The following is a 27,755-nucleotide window of genomic DNA, read 5'->3' as shown; positions in this document are numbered from 1 at the left end:
AAATCAAAAGCACAGAGGTTTCTTGTGTCAGTTACAGAACCAAAAACAAAAGATAAAAAAAGAAAAGAAAAGAAAAGAAAAGAAAAAACATGTTGCTTGGTCACAGATAAATACCAATCCCTTTCATGATGGAAATGGATTTTATCACAAAACCCTCCAGTAAATCTCACGAATAATTCTACTGTCTACCTTTGGTTTTGTTTTCAATAAGCCTTTTTCCTTCCTCCACTGTCCTGTCTCTCTCTGTCTCCCTTTTTATCAAACTGAAGCATCTGACTCTCTGAAATAGAGAGAAAGTTCAGTGTGATATTTTTTCTTGTTTGCACAGAATGAGTGGAAAGACGAAAGATGTGATTCGCTTAGAGCGTGAATCAGTGATTCCAATTCTCAAGCCCAGGCTTGTCATGAACTTGGCCAACCTCATTGGTATTCACTTTTTTTAATACTTTCTGGGTTCTTCATTGTTCAATGTTTGGTGGGTTTTCTTTCGAATTTGTGTTTGTTCCTCTGTAACTCAAAATGGGTTGTGGTATTTTTTGACTATGTATTGCTGTATTTGTCTGCTACTGGATTTTGAGTTTATTGCTTTGCTTCATTTTGCTATTTAAGTTTTTGTTTTAACATGCAACAAGTTTGCTAAATTTGCTGTCTTGCACTTTATCCATATTTACTTTTGGGGTTTAGGAAATGTGGCAATATAGGTATAAGCTTTTGTTTAGGACTCAATTACATTCAGCCTTAGTATGAAAATCCTCCAGTTTTTGAATCACAAATGAGTAATCTTGAATGAGTTTGTTTCTTGAAAACAAAATATGGGTTTGAATTAGTTTTTCATCATAGAAAAATTAAATTTGACTTTCACTTTTTGTTCCCATCAATAACGTTGGCAATGAACATTTATCTTTATCTGATCACTTGAAAAAAAAAAAAAAAATTTATTGCAAGGGTTTATTGGCTCATTTTTTCAACATGCTGTTCCTTTTTAATCTTCACTGTACCTTGCCTTTTGAACACTTTGCAGAACTTGATTCAGACCGGGCCGAGTTTTTAAAGCTCTGCAAAAGAGTTGAATACACAATTCGAGCTTGGTATCTTCTTCAATTTGAGGATTTGATGGTATTATCTTGTTTCTTGGTCCTCTTGGCAGATAGGCTCCATTGCTATATTTATTATTTGATTTCAGCCCCTATAATTTTATATTTTCTTGTAATTTGTGTTTACAGCAACTGTACTCCCTCTTTGACCCTGTACATGGGGCTCAGAAATTGGAACAGCAGAAACTATCACCTGAAGAAATTGATTCACTTGAACAGAATTTCCTGACTTACTTATTGCAGGTATGATGGTGACTTCTTTTTGTTTTGTTTGTTGAATGCATTTCAACCCAACCAAAAGATAGAAAGGGTAAAAGGCATGTATCATCCCAAATGATTGTCTTTCTTAAAGTAAAGAAAAAAAAAAGATTTACTCATAGTATATATATTGAGAAACCCTTACCAAAGCATTAGTTGTAGTGATGACTCCTAATCATAAATTGCTACATCAATATTATCATTTATAGTATAGACATGTTGACCCTCATTGAGCATAAAAGATTAACACCAAAGCAAATGCATTCTTCATAGAACAAGAAATCATGCCTTGGGTAGCATCCCATCCTCTCCTTTATTAGAAATTTAGATCTTTTGAACTTGAGATGTAATTTTTTAGGAGTGATTTGATACGCTCAATGTATACTTGAAGTCTTGAACTATCTCCTCTTTTGAAATCAAATTATTATTACTTTTGAGCCCATACGTGAGGGGTAGTGTTAGAAGTATGTGGTTAAATGATTAAATTTACCAAATCCTAATAGCTTAAACTTTTGGGACAATCGGTAATTTAACAATTTGTTTGCAATAAAACCATTCAGTTCTGTTGGGACATTTCATGTCTATGTGACATGCCTATAGTGTTAATTTGTGACTCGTTTTGTCAAATAGTCTTCTTTTTTTTTTCTTAGACATCAGAGTATTTTGAATTTTTCATCATTTTTCATTTCCATCCTTGATCAGTACATGTTTCTGATAAGTAAATTTTTCATTAAAATAACTCAAAAAGGTTAACCATCTACACAGGATGTGTACACAGAACACTGGCACTAAGCACAAAATAAACAACTATCAAGCATCTCAAACATATTATCAACGGAAAGTAGAGGGGGAGGCATTCAACAACTCAAATAAAGATTTGAGTAAAGAAAGCTTCATATTCAAACTCTAAAGGAAAAGCCTATTTATTGTTTGCACAGCATAGAAAATTAGGGGTAAAAAAGTATGGTTGGGGTTTCTGATAAATAGGTTAGTTTTAGGGTTATATGGCTAATAAAGTTCTGGATAATCATTGAGAACTTACACTGAGTTGAGAACATTGCATTCCACTAAATGAAACCATACAATTTAATGTATCTAACTTGGCTACCAATGTACTGCTAGAAATGGATTTTTGAGAAAATTCTTATTATTTCTACAGGTGATGGAAAAGAGCAATTTCAAGATAGCGACTGACGAAGAAATTAATATTGCTGTTTCGGGGCAGTATCTTTTAAATCTTCCAATCACAGTTGATGAATCTAAGGTTTGTAGTTAAACATATCTATCTAATATTATTTTAGCTTTTTTGAGGATAAACGGCAGTATTTAATATTACCTAGTTGAATATGTATAAACATGCACAATAACTGTGTCAGGAGGTACCTTTGGATATTTTCATGTGCTCTTTACATTAGCTGATCCTAATGTTTTCTGTTTTTGCTGGGTGTAGCTTGACAAGAAGGTTTTGAAGAAATTTTTTGCTGAGCATCCTCATGAGAACCTTCCAGCTTTTGCTGATAAGGTATTGCTTTAAGTAATTTAAACAGGGAAATTTTTCTGGAAATGATTGGTTTGCGAGTCTCAATTGTTTGTAGGGAAAAGTTTCCCTATGGACAGGTTTGGAAGAAGGGACGGGGGAATGGGGAAGAATTTGATGCATTCTTGGGTCTTGCTTGCTCATATGTATGATCTTAAGAAAGATAGTTGAGCTAACCACAAAAATGTTCCATAAAACTGCTAACTAATATTGTGGTTTGATAAATTATCAATTATCCTAAAAGCTTAAGTTGTCAAAATTTAGGAATTGGTGAATTTAATCATTTAACCAAATATTTTAACACTTTCCTTAATAATTGTGGCGCTGCAGCCCAATAAGTGGATTTTTTGACATTTTAAATGAGAGCTAGAGTGGAGACAGAGATCGAACTCAAGACAACTTGCTTTAATACCATGATAAATTACCAGTTATCCCAAAGGCTTGAAATGTCAGGAAATTGTGAATTTAATCACTTAACCAATATTCTAACATGGTTGAAATAAATTCAAGGAAAAAAGTTGTTTGTCTTCATTATACTGCTTCCTACTTGTGCTAAATTTTAGTGTTCATCTTTGAATCTTGAATGAACCAAGCAGTCAGAAGTCAAATGTCTATAGATCACAATGCTTGCAACCAAGGCGTGCTACAGCATCATGCAAATCCCATCATAGGATGGTCATCATCTTATCTGCTAGAAGGATGGAATGAATATTATATAGGAAAAATGCCCTCTAGTTGATGAAACAACAGTCTTCCCCTCCCCACCCCATCCCTCAAACTTCTATTTAACTCCTCCATTACTAGAAGAATGACTCTCATTCTAAAGTTAAAGCAAAGGGTGAGATTCCCTTGTTCTCAGTTGGAAGGGTGATAATAGAACCATTCCTCCCCTCTCCCTTTTCTTTTTTTCCGAACAAAATTGTAATCCCTAGCTCCACAACCATAATGCATTGAACAGAAGACCTCCTTAAAAAGGGGAGACATGCCATGCATGGGTTGTTTCTTTCTTAATCTTCTTTAATGCTTATCTTAATACACAGTCTCACTGAAGTTGGAGAGACACCATGCTTGGGTTTTCTCTTTCTTATTCGTGTTATATGCATGTCTCAATACTTAGTTTCAAGTTGTTTGGTCTTTCAAGATGTTAATGGCTAAGAGGGTTGCGTAATTTGACGTTATATCAAATTTTTTTTTTTCTTTTTTTTGATAGGTAAAATAAAATTTTATTAAGAAAAAAAATAGCCAACTCGAGTACATTGGGGATGTATTGTGGGGGCGAAAATCAAGAGACAAAATTACAATGATCAAGTAAAATAGGAAGGGAAAAACAAGAAAAATGCAATAGAACTACACTCCAAACAAGGAGAGGATGTAAGAAGAAAGGCTTAATCTCTAGCAAGGACTACTCACAACCTCCAAAACATCTAGCATTTCTTTCAATTCAAATACACCACATCAAGCAATTCGAAAACTAGAATCAACCGTGTTTATTCAATTGGACAACTTGATTGTATTGATTGTACTATTTTTTATTTTTATTTTTTATTTTTTATGGTAGTGATGTAGACTTATTTGAATACATGTTCTTAGACGAGTGGCAGAGTAGGATTTCTGTTTCTGGACTGAAATTATTGAAAGATGACATTTTATTTGGATTGGTACTTATAAGACAAAAATTATTTTACATTGGTAAATACTATATATATAGAAACCCTAGTTTTTTGCTACTCTTTATACATGTTGATGCTGGGTTACTAATTGACTCTTCTCTCTCTCTCTCTCTCTCTCTCTCTCAAGCTAATATGCATTGTTTTTTTTTTACTTGTAGTACATTATCTTTCGTCGTGGTATTGGTATTGATCGGACTACTGATTTCTTTTTCTTGGAGAAAGTGGATATGATCATTGGTCGCTTCTGGGGATATCTTTTGAGACTAACTAGGTAAGTAATTTTTTGGACCATATTACAAACAAATAAAATCTGTTGATTGGTCTCAATATATTAATGGGGGCAGAACATTCATGGACTTATAAAGAGCTTTGATATAAATACCCAACATTGTAAGGTCATTTAACCATGTTTTATATGAAACATCAGTTGCACCATATTTGGGATAATTTTGTATGTGCTGGCATTGGCACTATTGAGTAAATAGCTTTTACTCTTAGACAGTAAGTATTATGGTTCATAAGCTGTTAACTTGTAAGATTTGACAATTATTTTAGCATGTGAATTAATTCATTTGTGTTTACTTCTAATCCTTTTGAACTTAACCTGCTTTAAACATATTTTTAATCTTTCTGGGTGTATGGTGCATGCAGGCTGGAAAAGCTTTTAAAAAGGTCAAGTGGACAGCATAAGAAAGATCCAAAGAAGCAAGATGATATTTGTCCTGAAGCAGATGCAGAAGACCTATATGTTGAACGGATCCGTCTTGAAAATATGGAACTAAGGTCTTATATAACTTCTCAATGTTGCATTATTTTTTTAATGAATACCATATTGCTGTTATTATGCTGACAGAGTAATTATGGAGCTTGTTTGAGTATTATAGCTTTGGGTTTTGTTAAGAGCCTTGTGTTTCAATGGCGTTACTGTGTTCTCCCATGTAGCAGAATGTGGGTTCAAATCCCCCCTCCCCACTTGTTGTAAGGAAAAAAAAAAAAAAAAACTCTGGGTTTCTATGGTTGCCATCCTAAGCAGTTTGAATGATTCTGGTCTGCCCTTGCTCTTGATCACTTGGGATTTCTTGAGTCAATCCAAGAATTGCAATTTCCATTTAATTAGTGAGATAAGCAATTAACGAATAACTGTTGACTATACTGAAACTTTTCTCTGGAACTGGAATATTTGGGAATATTTTGGTCTTCTTGTCCGTTCAACATGCTTTAGTCACCTCTGGATCAAGGGTTATAACCTCTTCTCTGGCTTTTATTGGTCACTCCTAATTAACACTAACTTGTGTGAGTTAAAAGCTGAAAGATCAATTGCATACAAGGTTGTAAGATTTTGATTTTGGTTAAATATCAGTCTAGACTCTAGAAGCTGAAATTAACTTGCTGACATGTTTAATTTTGTACTCTACAGTTTTAGAAATTTGCTGGGCAAGATCACAATCCAAGAACCTACATTTGATAGGATCATTGTTGTCTACAGGTACTGCTGCTTTTTTTTTTTTTTTTTTTGGGGTTTATATATATTGCTTCTCAACATGTTATTATGAAGAATTCCTTGCATCGTTGAATCAATACATGTTCTTATGCATTCTAAATTAAATCAATTAGGTGATTATCTTATTTTAATCTTGAGCATGTTGATGATGGATATTGATGGTGGTTGTTAAAATTGTAATGAAAGTGTTAGAAATCTCAAAACTTTTTTACTTGAGAAGATTAATCTTCTTGAGTGAGGAAATGGGCAGGATACATTCAATATTGCAGAAGATTCTACTCTTAAATCTCAATAAGATATGGGATTATCTTCTTCTTCTTTTTTATTTTTATTTATTTTATTTTTTTTGTGGGTGGTTGGGCGGGGGGGGGGGGGGTGGGGTGGCTGTGGATGTGAGGTGAGGGTTGGGTTGGGTTGAGGGGACTAACTAGATCTTTATATGGAATTGATGCACTCTGAAACTAATCTGGAGAAGACCATGAAAGTAATGTATTGACATTTAAGGAGGAAATGAATTCAGGCAAGCAAGTACGAAATCAAAAACAGAACGAGGAATATATGTGAAGCATTTCAAAAACATTCCAATGGCTGATATGGAAATAGTTCTTGTGAGTTACTGGCCTGCACTCTCTGTGGTTTATTAACTACTCTGTGGCCTTATTTTTCCTCTGACGTTCATCCAACTGTTGACCTAGTATTGGACCTTTTTTTTTTCCTTTTACAGCCTGAAAAGAAAAATCCTGGATTAACTCCAATGGACTGGGTCAAGTTCCTTGTATCTGCTGTGGTTGGGCTGGTCAGTGTAATTCATTTGTTGTAGTGTTCTTATCTTTCCCCCATTTTGTTTAAATGGCTTACTATGTCTTTCTTTACAGGTTGCAGTATTTAGTTCTCTTGAAATGCCTAAGGCTGATATGTGGGTCATGTTTGCTGTTCTATCAACAGTGATTGGTTATTGTGCTAAGACATACTTCACGTTAAGTATTCCATTTTATTTTTTTACTTTGAGTTAGATGCATATAGATGACAATGAATGTTGCACATGGTAGTGAGTCTGAATTCTGATTTATCCTATTATGGTTCCATTGAGAAAATCCTTGTGTGAGGAGTTAATCTGGTCAAATAATTATCTATCTTTTGTATATGTTCTCTCTCTCCTTGAATGCTGTATAATAGGTTAGTCAGATTAGGACAATTTCTGAGCAAAGAATTATGGGTTGGATTCACTGATTATGTATTTTCCCTTGAGTACTGATTGCATATTCGCTAGTTCCTTTATGCCACTGGCTGGCTGTTTGTGTAATAACTTGGTGCTGCTGTTTCTTTTAATGTTTAGTTAGTGATCATGTATGAATTTAGAATTACTAATGTGGCTATCCTTTCTTCAACTGCGTGTAGGTTTCAAGCAAACATGGCTGCGTATCAGAATTTGATAACACAGTCCATGTATGACAAACAACTGGATAGTGGAAAGGGTACTCTTCTTCACTTGTGTGATGATGTGATTCAACAGGAAGTAAGTAGCTACTTGATGAATTTTTTATTTTCAATAGTACTTGTCTGCATCTCTCTCTCTCTCTCTCTCTCTCTCTGTGTAGTAGGCAATAAGGGTTCAAATTGATTAAAATACTTCGTAGGAAGGGTAGTTAACTAATACTTCTTGGATACTCTCTTCTCATTTTCTTCTTTTTGGTAATATTGACTTATCCAAAAAGAAAACGAGGAGTGCAAAGCCCAATTAAACGATTCTGAGAGCATCCAGCTTAAAAGTTTAAGCTACAAGATAGGGAGACCCAACAAGTATATGTGCCTATAATTAAGAACACATTTGACTGATATATGACTTCTCAACACTTCCTCTCCCATCCAGGCTTAACAGAAACCAAAATCGAAGACAAACTTTCTGATGACCCAACATGCAGAGTCCAAAAATTAAACAAACTGAGCTTTGATACCCTGTTTGGGCATCTAAACCCGTAAGCTTAAGTTACTAGATGGAGAGAAAAAACAAGTTCATATACCCATATCAAGCACATACCCAATCAATGTGCAGTTCTTTACTTAGGTTTTGTAATTACATTCAATCTTTCTTAAGGGAATGCATAATTGTAAGGGAAAACATGAAAGAGTCTTTCCAATGGGGTTTGAGTTAATTTCAAGTAGACCTTTTGACTCTCAATTTAAGGGCATGTTTGGTATGTTGTAATAAGTCCTATAATGGTATGACTATTCATGTGAAATAGCTATTTGATTATTTGGTTGCATATTTATTACAATTAATAGTTATTCCTTAGGAATAGTTATTTACTATCTAAAGGGGTTGTAAAAACTATTCTTTAGTAGGTGTAATCATTTATAAAATTAATATATATCCAAATACAAAGTTTCATATGCACATAACAATGATAAAAATAAAAATTCATAAAAAATAACCTCTATCTCAAATTTGGAAATTTTTTTTTAAATAAATAAAATTGTATAAGATATTTTGCTAAATATAGATCTTGAGTGTTATTCTAATGTTACAACTTAGAACTAAACCTATAAATAGGTTTAGTTATTCTATTCTAACACCTTTTATTCCCAGTAGTAATGATTATTATTCTTATTATAATTTGCAACCAAATGCGCCCTTAGTGTTATTGACGCTTGAGGTATTGAAAATGAAAAAATCAACCATTTTGTCTCATTTTTATCAATTGTGACAGAAAGTGCTCGTGTGAAAAACACATTTCTTAAAAAATAATTTTTAATAAATACTCACTTTAAATTATAATAATATTATTTTAAAATAAACTTTAATATTTTTTCTAAAATTGAATTTTTTTTAAAAAAATCCAACAGGCTTAAAAACCACCTTGTTATTAAATTTTTTCTTCTCTCCGCTATCTTCTTCTAATTCTCTTTCTCAGAACATAGCCGGTCACAACTAGCTACCAGAATCAGCCTTCACCAAAGACTCTTAAACCAACCCTCACTACCCATCAATAACCAACCCTGTCATAACATAAGTGAAATTTCAGAAAATTTTCTGTGGCCCATACCCCCAGACCCACGCATTGAAAAAAGAAAATCCTTGTGGCGGACAGACAAAATTACTTATTGAATTGTGATGATTGTGAAGAGGTTCGGATTTTGGACTGTTGTGGTCTATAGCAATGTTGACTGAGACGGGCTTCATGTGAAGTGGGTCGACGAGGCCATTTAAATGCGTAGTTGATTCTTGAGGGTTGAGGCTGTGTTTCACACTGCAGGAGAGAGAGAGAGAGAGAGAGAGAGAGAGAGAGAGATCTGTTTGGTTGGTGGGAAATTTTGGGAAAGTGAATGAAAATGATATTAAAAATGAGTATCTAAATGAGAATGCTAAGATGGATACATGGAAATACATAGAAAGATAAGATTCGAAATTAGGAAATTCGCTTAGAGATTGGACAGGCAGCCCCATATGGATGAAAAGATGAGGGAGAGTCATTCGAGTTAGTTTGGTCATGTTTCGAGGAGAGTAACTAATACATTGGTAAGAAAGAGTGAGCTAATTCAAGTTGAAGAAAAAAAATGGGTGGAGGAAGACAAAAAATAATATCAATAGAAGTAGTAAAAAATGACATGGCAATCAAGGAATTAACTTAGAGTATGAATTCAGATAAAATAGAATGGAGGAAAAATTACATGTGGCTGACCCAAAATTTGGAACTAATGCTTTGTTGTTGTTGTCGGTGGTGGTGGTTTGGTTCTATATAGTATTAATTGATTAATTTGTTGATTGTTGAAGTAAATTTTATTGTGGTTGTTGGATTCAAAGTTGTGCTGCTACTCAAATTTGTTGAAGTTAATTCTATTGTGGTTTTTGGCTTCATATCAGTGTTATTTGTAAGTTTTTCTGTACCTGCAGTTTGAAGCTCAAGGTACTTCTTGTATCTTTGGTGTTTAATGAAAAAATTTATCATTCATTAAAAAAATAATGTGGATATATTTTTCAAGAAAAAAAATTGTTCCTGTTTTTATTATTATTTTGTAATCAACGTTTCTTCAATATTCAATTGTTTTTTAGTGATTCAAAGTTTATTCCTTTTTTTTTCCTTCATTTTCTTAATAACCAAACATATTGTTTTCTTATTAACAAAACACATTTTTTTTTAATTTAAAGAAATTTGTATTATATTATAGTTTAAGATGAGTATTTTCTTAAATCTTATTAAAAAATGATTTTTTACTGCTTGTGAACACTTTTTCATGACTTGCAATTGACAAATTGAGACAGAGGAATTAATTTTGTCATTTACGATATCTGAGGGGTCAATAAAACTAAATTGAGAGTACATCAATTCGAGGCATCTTTTGCATCGGGTATATGCATCTTTCCTGTCTCAACATGTGGGCCCCCCATAGTGTTGGGATACTCATATTGTGAGAAGAAGGGTGTATAAAATAATTATTGAACTTCAGGGGGCATTTTTACATTTTGCCCTTAAATTATTGTGGGTCATATTTTAGAAATTTCAAAATAGACACAGACAGACAAATAAGCACACATGTTAAAGTTGTTAACCTTCATTATAATGTCATACCTTGGATCTTGTATTTCATATCCATGGTTCATGTTGGAACTAATTACTAGTGTAGAACATGGTAATCAAGATAAATATTTGGAATTAGTTGTCTGAACTTGCATGAATTCAGGGTTTGAGTTTTGAGTTTTGTTTTGCATATAATGAGTAGGAACTCATGTAATATTGACATAACTAACAAGGTTAGACAGATTGATGCCATTATAATGGGATATGCTGTCGCTACATGATACTTTTGTATGCTCATTTTTACATTTTGAATCTCTTTATTTGAGCATTAGTCCTGATTGAGGAATATCTTATATGCAATTACACATTTTCAAATTCTTACAGCCCCTCATTTATGATCATGCAGGTCAAAGAGGTGATCATTTCTTTCTTTGTATTGATGGAACAGGGCAAAGCTACACGACAGGCATGTATCACCCTGGGCTCTCTGTACCCTTTTTATTCATTTTCCTAGTAATCATAGGATATAGGATGTGGATTCTTTATGGCATTATTGATGTAACTTTTTGTTAATGTGAAATAGGATCTCGATCTACGGTGTGAGGAACTAATAAAAGACGAGTTTGGTGAGAGCTGTAATTTTGATGTGGATGATGCAGTTCACAAGTTGGAGCAGCTAGGGATTGTTGCTCGAGTGAGACTCCCCACAGTTTATTCTCTTATCAAACTTGAGTGTACTGTTAGTGGATATTTAATTTTCAATAAAATTATCAATTTGTTGTTGACATCATTCTGAGTTATATGATCTTAAAAAGACCTTGAAAAAAGATCGGGTGGATAATTGGGACTGTTATTACACCTATTGGGTGCGAAAAAATCATCATACTAAAGTTTATCAAATTTTGCATTTCATTGATTGCAGTGATAGTTTCTCCAAGACTATATGTGGAGGACTAAGAAATGTTACACTCATTTTGTTGGCTATGGGGGTTTAATTTAAATGCTACTTTATTGTGTGAATCTTCTCTGACTTGACACTTGATTTCAAATTCAGGATAGCATTGGACGATATTTCTGCACGGGACTAAAACGGGCTAATGACATCATTGGCACCACCACTGAGGAGCTTGTCCTTATGGCAAGACAGGGTAATGCTATTCCTTGATGCTATCTTGGAAATGGTGAGCTTCTGTTGCTTATATCTGTAAAACTGTGCTTCAAACTAGTAATGTTCTAAGACTTAATTACAGGTGATTATAGAGCTTCAGAACGGCCCATGAATGGTTCTCTCTGATGCTGACGACACAAAGAGTTCTTTGTTCTCTCTGATGGTGACGACGCAGAAAGAGTTCTTGGAGATAGGCGGCTTTACGCAATTATGCCTTTCAATTGATCTTCTATTTCAACCGTTTGTTAATATATATGACTTCATTCACTAACTCCCCCCCTTAAATTTGTGTGCCTGTTACCTTGCCAGAGTCTTCGAATGTAATGTGCTTCGAATGTTAATAGAGGAACAATGTTTGTTTTTGTCATTGAATCTTATCTATATGTAAACATATATTCTACTTTATTTTTTTAAAGAGAAAAATCACCATTCTCGTATCCAGTGATTCCAGTTAACAACGTCGAGATAAAACTCAATGAGCGTCTTCTATGGAATTTTTTTTCCAATCAATATATATATAAAAGCAGAGACCTCATTTTGTGAGGGTCTAAGCTTTTGCCAAGTGGCACCTCCTATGAAGTTTCTCTAAAATTATCCAACTCTCCCATTAATTAATTGAGTTTACACCACAACTCACTCTCTTCTTCATGTCTTTTAGTGTACAAAATGTTGTAGTTTTTATTTTTATTTTTTTATAATAATAAAAAAGGATACTAATAACTAATGAGATCGAGATAGATAATCTTCTAGCATTTCTGTTGCCTAAATTATACTAATCCATATCTTTTATTTACAATAATCATTATTATTTATTTGATTCTATGGGAATCCTTATTATTTTATGGTGATGAATTTACATACAAACATTTCATAAACAAAGTTTCCCTCCTCTGTTAGTCTTTTTATTTTTTATTTTTAGTATGACAAGTTTTTACGTTAGTTATATAAAAAGTTTTTGCCTTTATGATTGTATGATTGTGTAGATGCATTAATCACAACTTGCCTCCAAAATGACGTTTTGGTTTTTGCCTTTTTGTTTTCAGATTTTGCATATTATCAAAACTCTGCTATAATGATTAATGTAGGATTTTCTAAACCTTTGACTCCCCAACCTCTCTCATGCTTTGCCTCCCCCTCTCAACTTTGACCATATGCTTCCATTCTTTTTCTCTCTTAAAAAAAAACTTTCTTTCTCTTAAAAAAAAAAAACCTTTAATAGTTAAATTTCCTAAACTACTGCTACTCTCAAATTTTGTTTCCATACTTATAATTTTTTAAAACACCAGGTCAATGGAAGAAACCTATTGCTCTTGTGATCTTTTGTTGTAGCCAGTGGCTAACCATCGCACATTAAGTGGCCTTGACATGTATGAGTTCAAGTTATCTTTTGTTACTTTCAAAAATTCATTTCTTCACTTACAATCGGTAGGGTTAAGATCGTGAAATTCTGTGTTTTGCTATTTCTTTTGTAGGTTGTGTTATTGTGTATATCGATTTCCAAAAGATGCTTGAAGTCTAGAACTGAGAAGTTGATAATTGTTTATTTAGTGTAAAAGTCTCATTGTCATTGTCATTGTCATTGTCCTTTCAAGATTGTTTAATCTTAGCATATGACTTGAGTAGGCTGGTCTTTTCAAAATAAACAAAAGCTAAACATGTTGTAAATCATAAATTGGATTATAGGGATCAAGCAGTTATCATCTAGGTTTTTTTTTATTTTTTATTTTTTTATTTTTTTTATACAAAATAAAAATTCTACTCTAGCCAAATTTAAGTGTATATGTGTGTGAAGCTTTCTCTTGGAGACTTTGATCCCGGCCCTTGCCCCCATACATCATATCCCACCCCACAAGTACTAATACTTATGGAGTGACCATCATACCAAGGGTGTACGGTGGTACGATGAAGAGGATTTAGTCAATGGCAATTGAATTTGCAGAGAAAAAACAACACGGCTATTCAATCTGCATTAGACTCCAAAGCTTCTTTCTCGAGTAAGTTTCTTGATATTTCAATAAAGAAATACAAATTGACTTTTTTCCTACAATGAATTGAGTTTTGGGTTAATGGGTTTTTTTTTTTTTTTTTGGTTTAATGATGATTGTATAATTCTATATGATGTGTGTGCTTTCTTTTCTATGAATTTCAATAATGTATGAATTGAGGATTTTAGCATTTGGTTCATTAAGGTTTTTTTTATTTAAAAAAATTCTAAATTTCATCTCTATTTCATTATTTTGTTTAGCTTTTGTTACTTTTTATAATGAATTCATTACTAACAAAGTTCTATAGCAATTATGATATAATATATGTACAACATTCTCCAAACTTATCTTACATAAAACATTATAATATTATCCGTGCATGGCACGGGCAACTTACTAGTTAACCTTAAATATTAAATAATTTTGTTAGCTGTCATGTTTCAAAATAATCTGAAAAACTAGCATCTCGAGTCTCTAAAACTCGAGTTCCAAGATAAAACTCGAGTTTATAAGTCTCGATTTGTAAGCTAAGGGGGTTGATGTGGAAAAAATATTCACGTGGAACTTGAGTTTTTAAGACTCGAGTTCCACCATTTTATTTTCCCTTCCTTGTTCTTCCTCGCGTCTATTCCTTCTTCATCGTTCACCCAGTTGCGTTTGTTCGTCCACCCAGTCGCTGAAAATCAGATCGTCCACTAGCGTTCTTCTCCAACCAGATCGCCCACCCAGTACCAGATCGTCTTCTTTAGCGCTGTGGATCTCCAACCAGATCGTCTTCTTCAGCGCTGCGTCTTCAGGTATGTTCTTGTTCAAGTCCAACAAAAATCGAGTTTCAAAGACTTGGTTTTGCTTTTTAGAACTCAAGTTTTATAGACTCGAGATCTATGTGGCTAAATTGCTCCACGGCAGCAGTAGAACTCGAGTTTGAAATCCTCAATTTTTATCATCGATCTCGAGTTTTAAAAACTCGAGATGCAAGTTTCCACAATTCTTCCAACCGTATGTTAACTTATTATATTTTTTCCTCCCACTGTTGTAACCTGCAAAATCCCTCGTCTTCTATGTATAGAAGCAAAACAAGTGGCAATTGCCTTGGGGCATAAATACAAGTGCGAGAGTAATTATTCAACACCTTGAGGTGTAATTTCGTAGTTCTCCTTCCTCTCATATGCTAATAGTAGTCACGCTAAATAAAGTCCTGGGGTGGGATTAACTATTTATTTGCAAGGCGGGAATACTACATAACTGAAAATTTTTTAAGAGAGTGCAACTACAAACGTAAATGTGACAATAAGTAAAATTTTGAATTATTTTTATAATTTTGTGTTTAAAAATTGACACATCAATTTGATAAATTTATTATGGGAAATTTGTAAAAGAGAATTTGTTAATATGTGGAAGCTTTTTTAGTTTTAGAGCAAAAGACGCCTTTGAAAGTGAGTAACAGCAACAAACTACCGTTGGGGGAGTGAGTTGAGAGTGTTCGAACCCGCAGGAAGACACGTGGCAGTCCAGTTCGTTCATTACTATGTAACAATTAGCAACTACCGAGAAGAATTTCCCGCCGAAAAGAGTGGCTGTCTCTCTTAGACAATGCCTACTTGGCTTCTTCTTCTTCTTCTTCTTCCTTTTCTCAAGGTGGTTGAAGAGAGAGAGAGAGAGAGAGAGCTTTTATCAATTAAGGTTGTGGGTTATGCATGTTTATGGTGTAATAAAACAACAAGATGGGAAAAAAGAAGAAGGATATCATACGGTTGGAGAGGGAATCAGTGATTCCAATCCAGAAGCCAAAGATTATAAGCTCCTTGGCCAACCTCTTAGGTATTTACTACAAATCTTTAACACTACATTCATAACTACATACTTACCATTCGAATTCCTACATACATTTATATACATATATTCACATGCACGGGACTGTTCTTCACCATCTTTAAATGGGTGTTGTGATCTTTTTTGTGGGTGGCTGGAATTAATTGCTTTTTTTTTTCTTTTCCGAATCATCTGATAAATGGGTATTGTCTGTTTTACCAAGTTAGAAAATTTGGGAATAGTTATTGTACACAATCAGCTTTATATAATCTGGCTAGATAGGTTTATCAGTTAAGGTAGTACAAGGTAAAAGCAATACTAGTGCGAGGTACAACAGGCTATTGGGCTCAACCGACCTAGACATATTAACATGTTTTTTTTTTTTGATACCTGAACTCCCTTTTCAGTTTCCAAGGATGAATATTTTTTTGGTTTTCTTAGCTGCAAAATTGATTCTTAAATGTTTTTAAAACGTGGGATGTAAGATTGTTTTGACAGTATAGAACTAAGGTAGATGCTATTTACTTAACTTGATTATGCCTTTGTATAGGAAAACACTAAATGATTCCAAGAGCAACAAGGTTCAATTATATCTTCGCTTATGCCATGCCAAGTTGCAATTTTTTTTTCAATATTAATTTATGATATCCTATTTATTGTATAACTGAAATTGAGTTCCATATGTTGTGCAGAACAAACTTCTGACCGAGCCAATTTTTTAAAACTCTGCCAGAGAATTGAATACACAATTCGAGCTTGGTATCTTCTACAGTTTGAGGATATGATGGTATTGTCATTTTTTCAAGGCCTCATTGATCGAAAGTTTTATCTATTTTCAGAACTCTTAATCAGATTAATTATGTTGCAGCAATTATACACGTTATTTGACCCAATCCATGGGGCCCAGAAATTGGAGCAACAGAACCTAACTCCTGAAGAAGTTGATGAATTTGAAATCAAATTCCTGATGTACTTATTTCAGGTAATGTGGCTGCTGCAAGTTCTTGTGAAATTCTTAAGGTGTCTTCTTATTTGCTCTTTGTTTGAAACTATTGTTCATAATTTGAAAAAAGATTAGGTTGTCTATGTACCAGTAATGAACCATTTCAGGCATCATAAAAAATTACAATAATATATTGTTTCGAGTTTCAATCTGAGTCCACTTGGCTTTCATTTAAACTTTCCAACATTTCCCTTCTATACAGGTGATGGATAAGAGCAATTTCAGGATAACAACAGATGATGAGATTGAGGTTGCTCTTTCTGCACAATATCGCCTAAATCTGCCTATTGTAGTTGATGAATCTATGGTGCGAAACTACTTTAACATGTCTATTGAGCCACCCATTACATTATAGACACAGTTCAACATTTTGAAACATCATGCACAGTATAGTCAAGCATCTGTAAATATGTTTATTTGGGAATTGTCACTTTTCTTTGCATTTCTGATTTCATTTTCTATTATGGCTGAATATAGCTTGATAAAAGGCTTTTGACAACGTATTTTATGAAGCATCCTCATGACAACCTTCCATACTTCGCTGATAAGGTATTGCTTTCAATCCAGTTTAAGATATTGCAACTTGATTGATGTGCCTTTTGGGTGACTATTTTTGTGGGAATTGATCTTTGTCACCCCCCACCCCCCTTAAAAAAAATCTGTATGGAAATTAATAATTCATTGGATTTTATTTTGTTTGAGAGGTGGTGGGAGAGTTTGTGTTGGCTTAAGTTGGTGAGCAAATATAACTCAGAAAACCTGATTATCACAAAATCACGTCAATAATGCAAAATGATCTTAGTTTGATGAACTAATAAAACCGACCTTAAACTCCTCCAGACCATCATCTACTATTTTTCTGCACTTCTAAGACAATAACCACCTTTCGAAATAAAGTAACTCTATGAATTTCCTCAAAGAATTGATTTTGAGGTCATCATTTCAATTTTTGTATGATATCAAACTACAATAAAAGCTGTGATGTGTCAAATACTCAAATGCCATCTTTACAAGATAAAAGCTTATTGCCAGACGAGAGATGAAAGTCATGCAATCAAGTTTGGCATGTTGGTGACTAGAATCTTATTAATGTGCACATGAAGTCTCTCCTCTTTTTTTAAGAAAACTTTTACTTAAATATATAATAAAAAGGGACTATATAGTTCTTTGTTGAATGCAATTTTCTTTATTAGTAATTGCAAATGTACTATGGTTGGCCCCCAGATAATTTGAGGCACAATAGTTGTAATGAATGTAGTAATGGAATACCATTCTCCTTTTTTACCTTATATACTTGTTTGAAGTCAAGGGTACTCTCTCTCTCTCTCTCTCTCTCTCCCTCATAGAACTGATGCGATCCATCTTTTTCCTTCTAGTACATAATCTTCAGACGTGGCATTGGGATTGATCATACAACTGGTTACTTTTTCAAATCCAAAGTAAATACCATTATTGTGCGTGCGTGGAGATGTTTTCTGAAAGTGACTGGGTACGTACTTATATTGATGTGTCTGAAAGTGACTGCTTCTATTGGATTGCAATACAATAACCTAAATGGTCTGCAATATTGCTTATTTCATACATTTAGATACACTGGAATGTTATTATTAATATTCAATTGTTTGTGTTATTGAGCTATTACATCGACCTAGGGAAATTAGTGATCAATGTTTGTTGTTGAAATCTGAACTTACCTGATTTGAGAGTTGTATTTAGTATGTGAATCTGCTTTCACTATAAGTCTGAGCTCTCTTTTTTTTTTTTTGCATTTAGTATGTGAACTGTTTCAATATAAATCTGAGCTCTCATCCTTCTGTATTTATTATGTGAATTGCTTTAATTATTCTGTTTCTTTTTTTGTGGCAGGTTGAAAAGAGTTTTGTTCAGAAAGTCAAGGCCACATTTTAAAAATGATAAAAAAGAATCTATTGAAATTAGCACTGAAGCAGAGCAAGATGACTTATATGTTGAACGGATCCGTGTTGAAAATATGAAACTCAGGTTCAAATGGCAACTTGATAATTCAGATTTAGTTATTTATGGTCTGATTTTGGCTGAAGTGTTAAAGGATTGGGGTAGGTCTTAGGTTTAAAACTTACCAACCAGGAAAGAAAAAAGTGATAAAGAAATGCCAACATGGAAAATTTCCAATTGAAAGAATTGGCTTACTTAGAAATAGTTTACACTTGTGTTCAAATTTTATTTGATGATTATATGTGGTTATACATCAATTTTGCTGAGATTTTTTCAAAGGCTAAACTGCAATTTTTTCATGGAAGATTGCAGAAATTTAAATCCTTCCATTGGTACTTATATACATATATAGTCTAGCCCGGCATGATTTCAGCAATCTGGTTTATCAACCTAAAAATGGACATATGTGTTGTTGGAGTTACTTAACTAGGATTTCTTATAAATTATGATGTCTTTCTTCTGTCTGTCCCAGTATTTTTTCAAAGCTGCTGAGCAAGATTACAATTCAAGAACCCACATTTGATAGAATTATTGTTGTCTACAGGTATAGGCTTTTTTTATGTAATTTTTCTTGAGTTAGTGGTTTTAGATGGCTGTATGGAAGCATATATTTATCTCACTCAAATCAAGTTCCTTATTGAACAATTGAGCAATAAACTTGTGGTTGTCAAAAAAATTATCGAAAGCATATTTATGGTTGTCTCTTATTTTGAGAATTTTGTATTTTCACTCTGTTCCAAATAAAGGCACTTTGAGAAGGACTTGTTGCGTAACAGAGATACTTTTATAGATGATTCAGTCATGAGGGCTGGAATTCATTCTTATTTCCTTCAAACTAACCAGCTCTTCGTCTATGATATGCAATTCTAATTTTTAAAATATCATGAAAAATAAATCACCATTTTCTAATGGAAATGTAAATCTGTAGGCGGGCAAATACCAAAAAGGAAAATAAACGGGGTATATATGTGAAGCATTTCAAGAACATTCCAATGGCTGATTTGGAAATTGTACTTGTGAGTTTTTAGTTTTATTCTCTTCTCTTGCTCTCTCTCTGCCCCCCTGCACTTCTCTCTCTCTAACCTGGTGTGGGAAGTTTATCCTTTAACAGCCAGAAAAGAGAAATCCAAGTTTAACTCCGATGGACTGGGTCAAATTCCTTGTTTCTGCAGTAATAGGACTGGTCAGTTATTGCATATCCATGAAATTTAATGTACTTCATGGTTGTTATTTTTTTTGTTCTTCTTGCTAACATGCATAATCTTTTCTATCAGGTTACTGTTATTAGTTCACTTAGCATGCCCAAAGCAGATATCCGGGTCATATTTGCTATCCTCTCAGCAGTGATCGGTTACTGTGTCAAAACATATTTCTCGTAAATTATCTTCCTCTTCCTATGTGTTTAAATGTGTGCATGTCAGTGATTGTGTTTCTGGATCTGGATGCTATGGATATATGGCATAGATTATGGGTGTTGATCACATCTGACATCGAATGGGACTGCTCAGAAAATACAGTCAGCTGGACCTTTTCTGTATGTTAGATGCGTACAACTAGATCAGAGTAACTTGCTGAGGAGGATTTCTCCTTGGTTGGACATTACTCTAAATCATGTTTGGGACAGGGATTCTGCTAATATTTCCTAGTTTTTCTGTTATATGCCTTGCTATAATTGATACATACCTCTACTTGTATACTCTAGTTTGCTCTTGTTAAAATAATCTTTCTTCAACTTCCTACCTATTTAACAGGCTAATTTTCAATATTGCCTGCAGGTTTCAGCAAAACTTAATTACATATCAGAGCCTAATCACACAGTCTGTGTATGACAAACAACTAGATAGTGGAAGGGGAACTCTTCTTCACTTGTGCGATGAGGTGATTCAACAGGAAGTAAGTAGTACGCTAGAATTTTTTTGCCATTCAATATACAAAAAAAAAAAATCTTATAATTTGTATATAATATCACTAAATTCAGGAAACCAATTTTTCCAAAAACACAAGTTATTATGAAACAGTCCTGGCAATGTATATCAAGCTTACACCAAGGCCAAGCACATGCATATGGAAGAAAAGAAATGGAGAACTAAGATAAAAATGGCAAAGCCAAGACTTGAGAGTCAATTGCTCTACACTGTGTTTGTAAACCTATTGTTCACAGCAAATTTTGATTACAGACCAATTTTATTTTATTTTTGTTCAATTTACAGTGAATTTTAGGCAACAGGGTTATAATTTCCTTATGTAAAGGGTCAAAACTAATTTGTGAGAATGATCATATTCTGCGCTTGGGAAACACGCTCTAAACATTTGATCTTTTAGCTGTGTTTCAAATTTAAGTTATAGTGATAAATAAATTCCAAAAGCATTTTTTGTGATATTTTTTCTCAAAGCCACCGAGTCTATTACTTGTTTCTCAAACTTGATAAAAAACAACCTCCAAATGCTTACACTAGCTCATTTGTATGTCCAGGTCAAAGAGGTAATCCTTTCATTCTTTATGCTGATGAAGTGGGGAAAAGCTACTAGACAGGTAAGCATAGCTTTGATGCTGATTTTTTTTTTTCAATTCATGATTCCTAGAGGAAATTTAGGTTCTTTAAGGCATTGCTGATTTGTAACTTTGTGGATTTCTTAAGTAGGATCTTGATGTGTGGTGTGAGGAACTTATTAAGAAAGAATTTAATGAAAGCTGTAATTTTGATGTGGATGATGCTGTTCAAAAGTTAGAGAAATTAGGAATTGTTGCTCAGGTGAGATTTTCTTTCCTTTCTTATTTTTCTTTTACTTTTTTATTTTTTATTTTATTTTTATCAATTTGACAATTTCAGTGCAATGTTACCATCAGTACGTTGAGCCTGTCTTCTACATGCAATAAATATTCATTGATTTAATGAATTTCTCAAAGATCTCATATATTTGGACGTTTGATTTTCATTTAAAGTGATTTTATAAGCAATGGAAATAAGGAGGGGCTAATCCATTTTTCTTTTGTACTTTTCTCAATGGAAGTGTATACTTTATAGTCTATTCCTCCTTTCAGTGTGTGCCTATATTTTACTTAATAGGCCATTACCCAATTTTGGTCCTGCCAAAACAAGATTGTAGGAGGGAACGTCTAGCTGCAGTTCTAACATATTTACATTAAGGCCTTTTCACAACAGTTTTAACATATCTACATAAGGCCTTTTCTCAACAACCAACTTGGGCACTAGCGCTTGACAGCCCAGGACTTTCAACATCATACCAGACAATGACCCCTTAAACTATTACTCATTATTAAATTAAAATCTACAAAAGGAATAATGGTCCCAACCAGAGGATTTAATTCTCTCCACTCTATTCTTTGTAATGCATCTCCTTCTCTGCTTGTTCGTGTGTTTGTGTTGTGGGCTTCGTGCCTCTTCTAACTTGGAGAGTAATTGATCTTAGGATTCTAAGGGAAGCTATGTATGCGTAGATTTGAAGCGTGCTAATGAGATAATCGGCACCACCACGGAGGAGGTTGTACTTACTGCTAAACAGGGTGACAGCACTCTTTGATGCTGTCTGGAAGGCTTCTTTCTTTTTCCTCTTCTGCTTTAGCGTAGAGTCTGATGGTCTAGAGGCGATATTCTGCTTTCAAGCACCCCAATACAGACAAAGAATGTATAAAGTTTTTTGTACTCTTCTTCTTTTTCTTTTTTTTTTTTTTTGCTTGGTGAGATTGAATCTAAGACCTTGCTTAACCCATCTAACCTACCGCCAACTGCCAAGCCAGTGCCCCAGGGACTGGAAGTTCAATTTTCATGAGTCTATATGTACAAAGTTTCATTGTTCATTTGAAATGTAACATGTTTTGTAGCACATCAGTCTAAAGTTCCCAGAATTTTGATTCTATCAGCAATGCTAAAATCTATTTGTTTGAAAAGATGATATTTGGCTGAGTTTCATTCTTCATTTATTAAAGAAATGTAGCACACTAACACCTTAATGGCTTCAGATTGGATAATATTGCTGGCCCCAGATCTCTTTATAATGGTTGCCACATTATAGATTTGATCAGACAACCAAGAAAAGAGAAACAAAACTATCACTTGTTGTGCATATGATGCAGATAATCTACTTAAGTAAACCAAAGCCATGCACATTGATCTTAACTCAGCCATTTTAAAGCTGACTTGGGGTAAGAAATTGAATGGAGTGATATTTCATTAGGGAAAGTAATTACAAAGAGATTTTCTATATACAATGAGTACTTACATGTTTAAAGTTCAAAATTGTTGATTCCTGTGATTAGGTCCACTGCAATGAAATAAATAGGCCCACTGCAATGGTTATATTGAGTCTCAAAGACTGATTTGTACACCACAAATTTCAGGTGAAGATTTCATAAGCTCTACTGCTGCAATAACCTGCAATTGATTTCGCAGAAAAGGGGTAAAAAGTTTTAATAACGAGGCTTAAGAAAATCATCATAGTACAAACTAAGATTAAAGACTTAAAAGAAAGTTCATGGAAACCATTTACAACCTTAATGGTGGGCAAGCTGGATTATGAAGACATGAGTCCTGGCAGCCACAATTCCACTGGAATCTTACCTATAAACAATCCCAGAAAATTTACAAAGTCACATCTCATTGCCCTGTCAATATATCCCAACTTTAACATAAGAAGTGAACATTGTGCAAGCACGCACACCAACAGATTGTATATAATGAAACATGAACAAGATTACATGTGCATTTATTATACTGATTTGAAGTGAGAAAATAAGCAGAATACTTAAAGGTATCCGATGTCATTATTCACGTGAAATTTGTTATATAAAAATTTTCTAGTTTATCTTCATGTATATAATGTGTATGTATGCATGCAAGTGTGTGTGCGTGCGCAAATATTGCATTATGACATAAGCATTTTCTAAAACGAGCTTCTAGATGAGGTTGATCACCTCAATGAAAGGAATATCCTGTAGACATGGGCAACTTCACCTTCCCATCACAATCCAGTGCTAGTTAATGTGTGTCGTTTTTTAATTTTTCAACTGTCTCAATTTATCAAGAACCTGCTTCATTGATGGCCGAGCAGAAAGTGTCTCTGCTGTGCAAGTTGATGCAATCATCAAGAGTCCTAACAGGCTCTCCTTAGGCCCTGTTTCCCATAATTCAGGAGAGAAAAGCTCAGAAGAACGACTTTCACTGATCAACAACTTGGCCCATGCCACAATATTGAACCCATTCCCATACTCAGAAAATGATGGGTCAAGTGACTTTTTTCCCGAGATCAGTTCCAACAGAACAACACCAAAGCTATAAACATCTGATTTGTCAGAAACCCTGCATGTGGTTGCATATTCTGGTGCTACATACCCAAAGGTGCCTGCAACATCTGTAGTGGCATGGGTCTCAGATACTTCAAGGAGCCTAGCCAACCCAAAGTCCGACAGATAGGCATTAAGCTCCTCATCAAGCAGGATGTTGCTAGGTTTTATGTCCCGATGAACTATCCGAGGAACACAGGAGTAGTGAAGGAAAGCAAGAGCCTGTGCTATGTGAATTGCGATCTTGTAGACAACTGGCCACTGTACATTATTGGCCGACCTGTTGTGTATGAAGGTTTCAAGGTTTCCACCAGAAAGATAATTGTAAATTAGGAACATTTCAGCCTCTCCCCCATAATATCCAATAAGAGTTACAAGGTGCTTGTGTCGAATTCTTCCTAATGTTCTTATCTCTGCATCAAATTGTTGAATGCCTTGAAACCTACCTATAGAGAGCTTCTTCACAGCTACAAGGAAACCTGGGACCAATTCTGCCTTGTAAGTTGACCCAAAGCCACCTGCACCTATAAGATTCTGCATGCTGAAATTCCCAGTAGCTCTAATCACATTATCATAATTCAGTTCAGTTGGAGAATCTGCAAAGGTCACTACTACTTTCCTTCTCAAGCTAGCGAGTCTACCAAGCTTTCTCCTCCCAAAAATAATGACAAGAACTATTACTAGGAGTATACATAGTACAACAGAAGCAGAGGTTACAGCAGCAATTATGGAAGACTTTAATTTTCTTTGTTTGGGCAAATTTTGAACTTCAGGTGAAACCGGAAGCCCAGCAAGTGGGGCAGAGTATAAATCTGGGCAAGAATGCAGATATCTATTCCCTCGGAAGGAATCACAATCACTCAGGGGCTGAAGATGTGGGATATGACCAGAAAGGTTGTTGAAAGAAACATCCAGTTTGGTAAGATTAGTTAGTGTTGAGAAAGATGAAGGTATGTCCCCATAAAGCCCATTGTGATCGAGCAACACGGTTTTAAGACTAAAGGCATTTGTCAAACTTGCAGGGATAGTTCCTGTTAGAGCATTTCGAGATAAGTCCAAAACCATAAGAGAAGTCAATTTACCTAATTGAAAAGGGATTCCTCCTGTTAACTTGTTTCCTCCTAGAAGCATCCATCTCAGATTTTTCAGATTCCCCAATTGATAAGGAAGAGGTCCAGACAGTTTATTTCCACTTAAGTCAATACGTTGAAGCATCATAGAGCCACCAATACCAGGGCTAATTGATCCACCGATCTGATTGTGTGCTGCTTCAAACTCTTTCAGCTGTAGACAGTCAAGAAGAAGTGCTTGATGAAGTTCACCAGATAGTTGATTTGCACTCAAGTTAACCAAAAAGCTATCCAGATCATTACAGTTTGAAACTATCTGGCCAGGAAGTTTCCCATTGAACCTGTTATCATTCAGTAACAATTTGTAGGTGAACTTTAAATTGGTTGCCAACAACCCTTCTCCCAGAGAGAACAAAGGTAGTGAACCAGTGAGGCTATTCCAACTAAAATCATGAATGATTTCATTATTCTCTCCCAACCCCAGTCCATAAAAGGTATTCTTCTGAGAACTCCAAACAGGAATGTTAAAGTAGGCATTCTGAATATCTTTCTTATCTAGGTTATTAGGATATTGCCCATAAGAGATCATCATGGTAGCATCACAACTGCCATTCTCAAACCTTGGAAGAAAACCAGATATGTTGTTCCGGCTGACATTGAAGTACACCATACATGGAACCCGCATTTGAGTAGGGAGGTATCCCAGCAAAGTGTTTGAACTCAAATCCAAGAAACTGAGATTCTTACACAACCCCAGACTTTCAGGTACCACACCAGTGATATAATTCTGCCCCAAATTGAGGACTCTCAGCGAGCAAGAATCACTCCAATTACCAGGTAACTGGCCACCAAGATTCGCTCTAGGTGCCCACAAAACCTTTAAGCTGGGAAGCAACAAGACCTCAGAAGGAACACCCCCAAAAAAGGCATTGAATTCAACTCTATAACTATCCACCAAGCTATCCTCATTGTGACCAGGCCCAGAGTCAACCTTAGTCAACACAAGAACAGACAACTTCCTGCAATTGCCAAGCTCTTGTGGGATCCTATCAGTAAGGCTATTTCTAGAAACATCTAGAACCCGGAGCTCAGAAATCTGGCCAATCTTGGCCGGGATCCGGCCTTCAAATATGTTCCCATCAAGCAAAAGGGTCCTCAAATTCCAACAATTTCCAATCTCAGGTGGAATAGAATCAGTCAGAAAGTTGTGGGAAAGCCTCAAATGATTCAACAACTCACATTTACCCAAACTATCTACACTAATTTTAATCCTATCAGAAAGCTGATTATGGGACAAATCAACAACTCGTAAATTTCTCAAACCAATCAGTCTATTGGGTATGGGACCCGAAAGTGAATTATGGGACAAATTTACCAAGGTAAGATAGTAAAGACGAGTTATCTGGGTCGGAATATTTCCTGAAAAGTTGTTACCTTGAAGCTCAAGAACCTCCAAAGACTGAAGCTTTCCGATGCTGCTACCTGGGATTTCACCAAAGAACATGTTGTTGGGAATGGACAAAGTTCTGAGCTGGGTGAGGTTTGCAATGGAAGCTGAGAGTGTTCCAGAGAGAGCAGAGTCTTTGGCCAAAGTGTTAGTGAGGTTTAAGGAGATGACTCTGTCTCTGTGGCAAGTGATGCCATACCAGTGGCAGTGGTTGGTGGATGGGGTCCATGTGGAGAGGAGGTTAGAAGGGTCAAGAGTGATGGAGTTTTTGAAGCTCAGGAGGGACAATGCGTCACTGGGAAAGAGGATTGAAGAAGTGATGAGAGGTGGGTTGGTGAAGGAAGAGAAAAAAAATATTAGAAGCCATGGAAGAGGCATTGTAATTATTGTTGTCAAAAAAGAAAGAAAGAAAGTTGTGTTGCAGCAAATGTCAGCAAGTGCTTCCTTGTTGTGAGTAAGAGAGCAAAGTGGGGAAGCTGTAAAGCTTTGTTTGAAAGAAAGAAAGAGATTATAGTAAGATTTGTTTCTTGTTTCTTTGGTGTTGCTGTGTTTGCTAGTGTGTTGAGTAAAGTTTTGCAAGTGTAGAAAGAGATTGTGTCCAGAGAGATAGAGAGAGAGAAAGAAGTTAAAGTTGGGATAAGCACTTTTTAGCAGAGGCTAATGTGCAACAAGACAAAGAATTGCCGGCGAAAGGACCGGGAAGTTGTACAGAACGTTGTTTGTCTCACATGCACGACCCCCCTTTTTTTTCTTTTTTTCCTTTTAATATTTCAAATTCAAACTTAAAATAATACTACCAGAAACTAGAAAGTATAAAAGTTAGGTTGCATTCACATTGGTTTATGTTACATTTTCTCTCGAACCTATTTTTATAATTTAATTAATTATTTTTCAAAACACTTCTAAATTTTATTTTTGAATATTCATATTTTTTTAACATTCATTATTTTTTTTCCCTTCAATTTTCCTCTGCCTCATTTGCAAACAAATAGAACCTTAGTCTAAAATAAATCTATGCCCAAATCAAGCCCACATGTCGTGACACAAACCAAACCCACGGATAAATTAAGGGAAATAATATTTTACCACTATAATCTATACTTCATATTACACTTTGTACCCTAAACTTTTTTAATGCGCAATATATATCTTAAAATATGACTGTTGTTATACTTTGCACTCTTGACTTTAAGTTTGCTACGTAACTTGGATGAAAATTCAAAGTTTAAGATGCAAAGTGTAATCAAGATTATAACTTAAGATAGTAAAATATAATTTTTCCTTTGTTTTTAAGAGATGAGAAGAAATGAGAAGATAGACAATTAGGTATTTTCATGTGGTACTATATTTTTCCATCCAAGTTTACAATAAATTTGATGTCAGCGTGCAAAGTATAACAAGGATCATAGTTTAGGGT

General features: G+C 34.6%; 3 protein-coding genes across 5 annotated transcripts; 2 read left to right on the top strand and 1 right to left on the bottom strand.

Moving 5' to 3' along the window:
* Positions 1-33: 33 nt before the first annotated feature.
* Positions 34-12,182, top strand: LOC142621705 (uncharacterized). 2 transcript variants are annotated; one of them, XM_075795049.1, is made up of 16 exons: positions 34-426; positions 1,022-1,116; positions 1,224-1,337; positions 2,512-2,616; positions 2,803-2,874; positions 4,718-4,830; positions 5,211-5,342; positions 5,977-6,045; positions 6,581-6,668; positions 6,785-6,856; positions 6,936-7,036; positions 7,459-7,576; positions 10,984-11,043; positions 11,161-11,271; positions 11,632-11,725; positions 11,828-12,182. In XM_075795049.1, exons 1-16 carry the CDS (start codon positions 330-332, stop codon positions 11,869-11,871), a joined length of 1,485 nt encoding a protein of 494 aa, XP_075651164.1. In that variant the 5' UTR covers positions 34-329; the 3' UTR covers positions 11,872-12,182. The 2 variants fall into 2 exon arrangements, with proteins under 2 accessions (XP_075651164.1, XP_075651165.1); XM_075795050.1 differs by having other exon boundaries at positions 11,632-11,758.
* Positions 12,183-15,192: 3,010 nt separating this feature from the next.
* Positions 15,193-22,429, top strand: LOC142622446 (uncharacterized). 2 transcript variants are annotated; one of them, XR_012841911.1, is made up of 15 exons: positions 15,193-15,551; positions 16,235-16,329; positions 16,411-16,524; positions 16,748-16,852; positions 17,023-17,094; positions 17,922-18,034; positions 18,412-18,546; positions 18,992-19,063; positions 19,448-19,535; positions 19,631-19,702; positions 19,794-19,894; positions 20,295-20,412; positions 20,993-21,052; positions 21,159-21,272; positions 21,952-22,429. XR_012841911.1 is itself a non-coding variant. In XM_075795909.1 (15 exons), exons 1-15 carry the CDS (start codon positions 15,455-15,457, stop codon positions 22,060-22,062), a joined length of 1,464 nt encoding a protein of 487 aa, XP_075652024.1. In that variant the 5' UTR covers positions 15,193-15,454; the 3' UTR covers positions 22,063-22,429. The 2 variants fall into 2 exon arrangements, 1 of the variants encoding a protein (XP_075652024.1); XM_075795909.1 differs by having other exon boundaries at positions 21,162-21,272.
* Positions 22,430-22,650: 221 nt separating this feature from the next.
* Positions 22,651-26,955, bottom strand: LOC142622445 (LRR receptor-like serine/threonine-protein kinase RPK2). Its single transcript, XM_075795908.1, has 3 exons — positions 23,453-26,955; positions 23,032-23,099; positions 22,651-22,913 (listed from the first exon to the last, which is right to left on the bottom strand). The coding sequence occupies exon 1, from the start codon at positions 26,714-26,716 to the stop codon at positions 23,534-23,536; it is 3,183 nt and encodes a 1,060-aa protein (XP_075652023.1). The 5' UTR covers positions 26,717-26,955; the 3' UTR covers positions 22,651-22,913; positions 23,032-23,099; positions 23,453-23,533.
* Between the last annotated feature and the right edge of the window lie 800 nt (positions 26,956-27,755).

Source organism: Castanea sativa, chromosome 1 (assembly GCF_040712315.1).
Source record: "Castanea sativa cultivar Marrone di Chiusa Pesio chromosome 1, ASM4071231v1".
In the NCBI taxonomy this organism is placed as follows: Eukaryota; Viridiplantae; Streptophyta; class Magnoliopsida; order Fagales; family Fagaceae; genus Castanea; species Castanea sativa.
The sequence above is the reverse complement of the archived record's forward strand: the minus strand, read 5'-3'. Positions and strand labels throughout refer to the sequence as shown.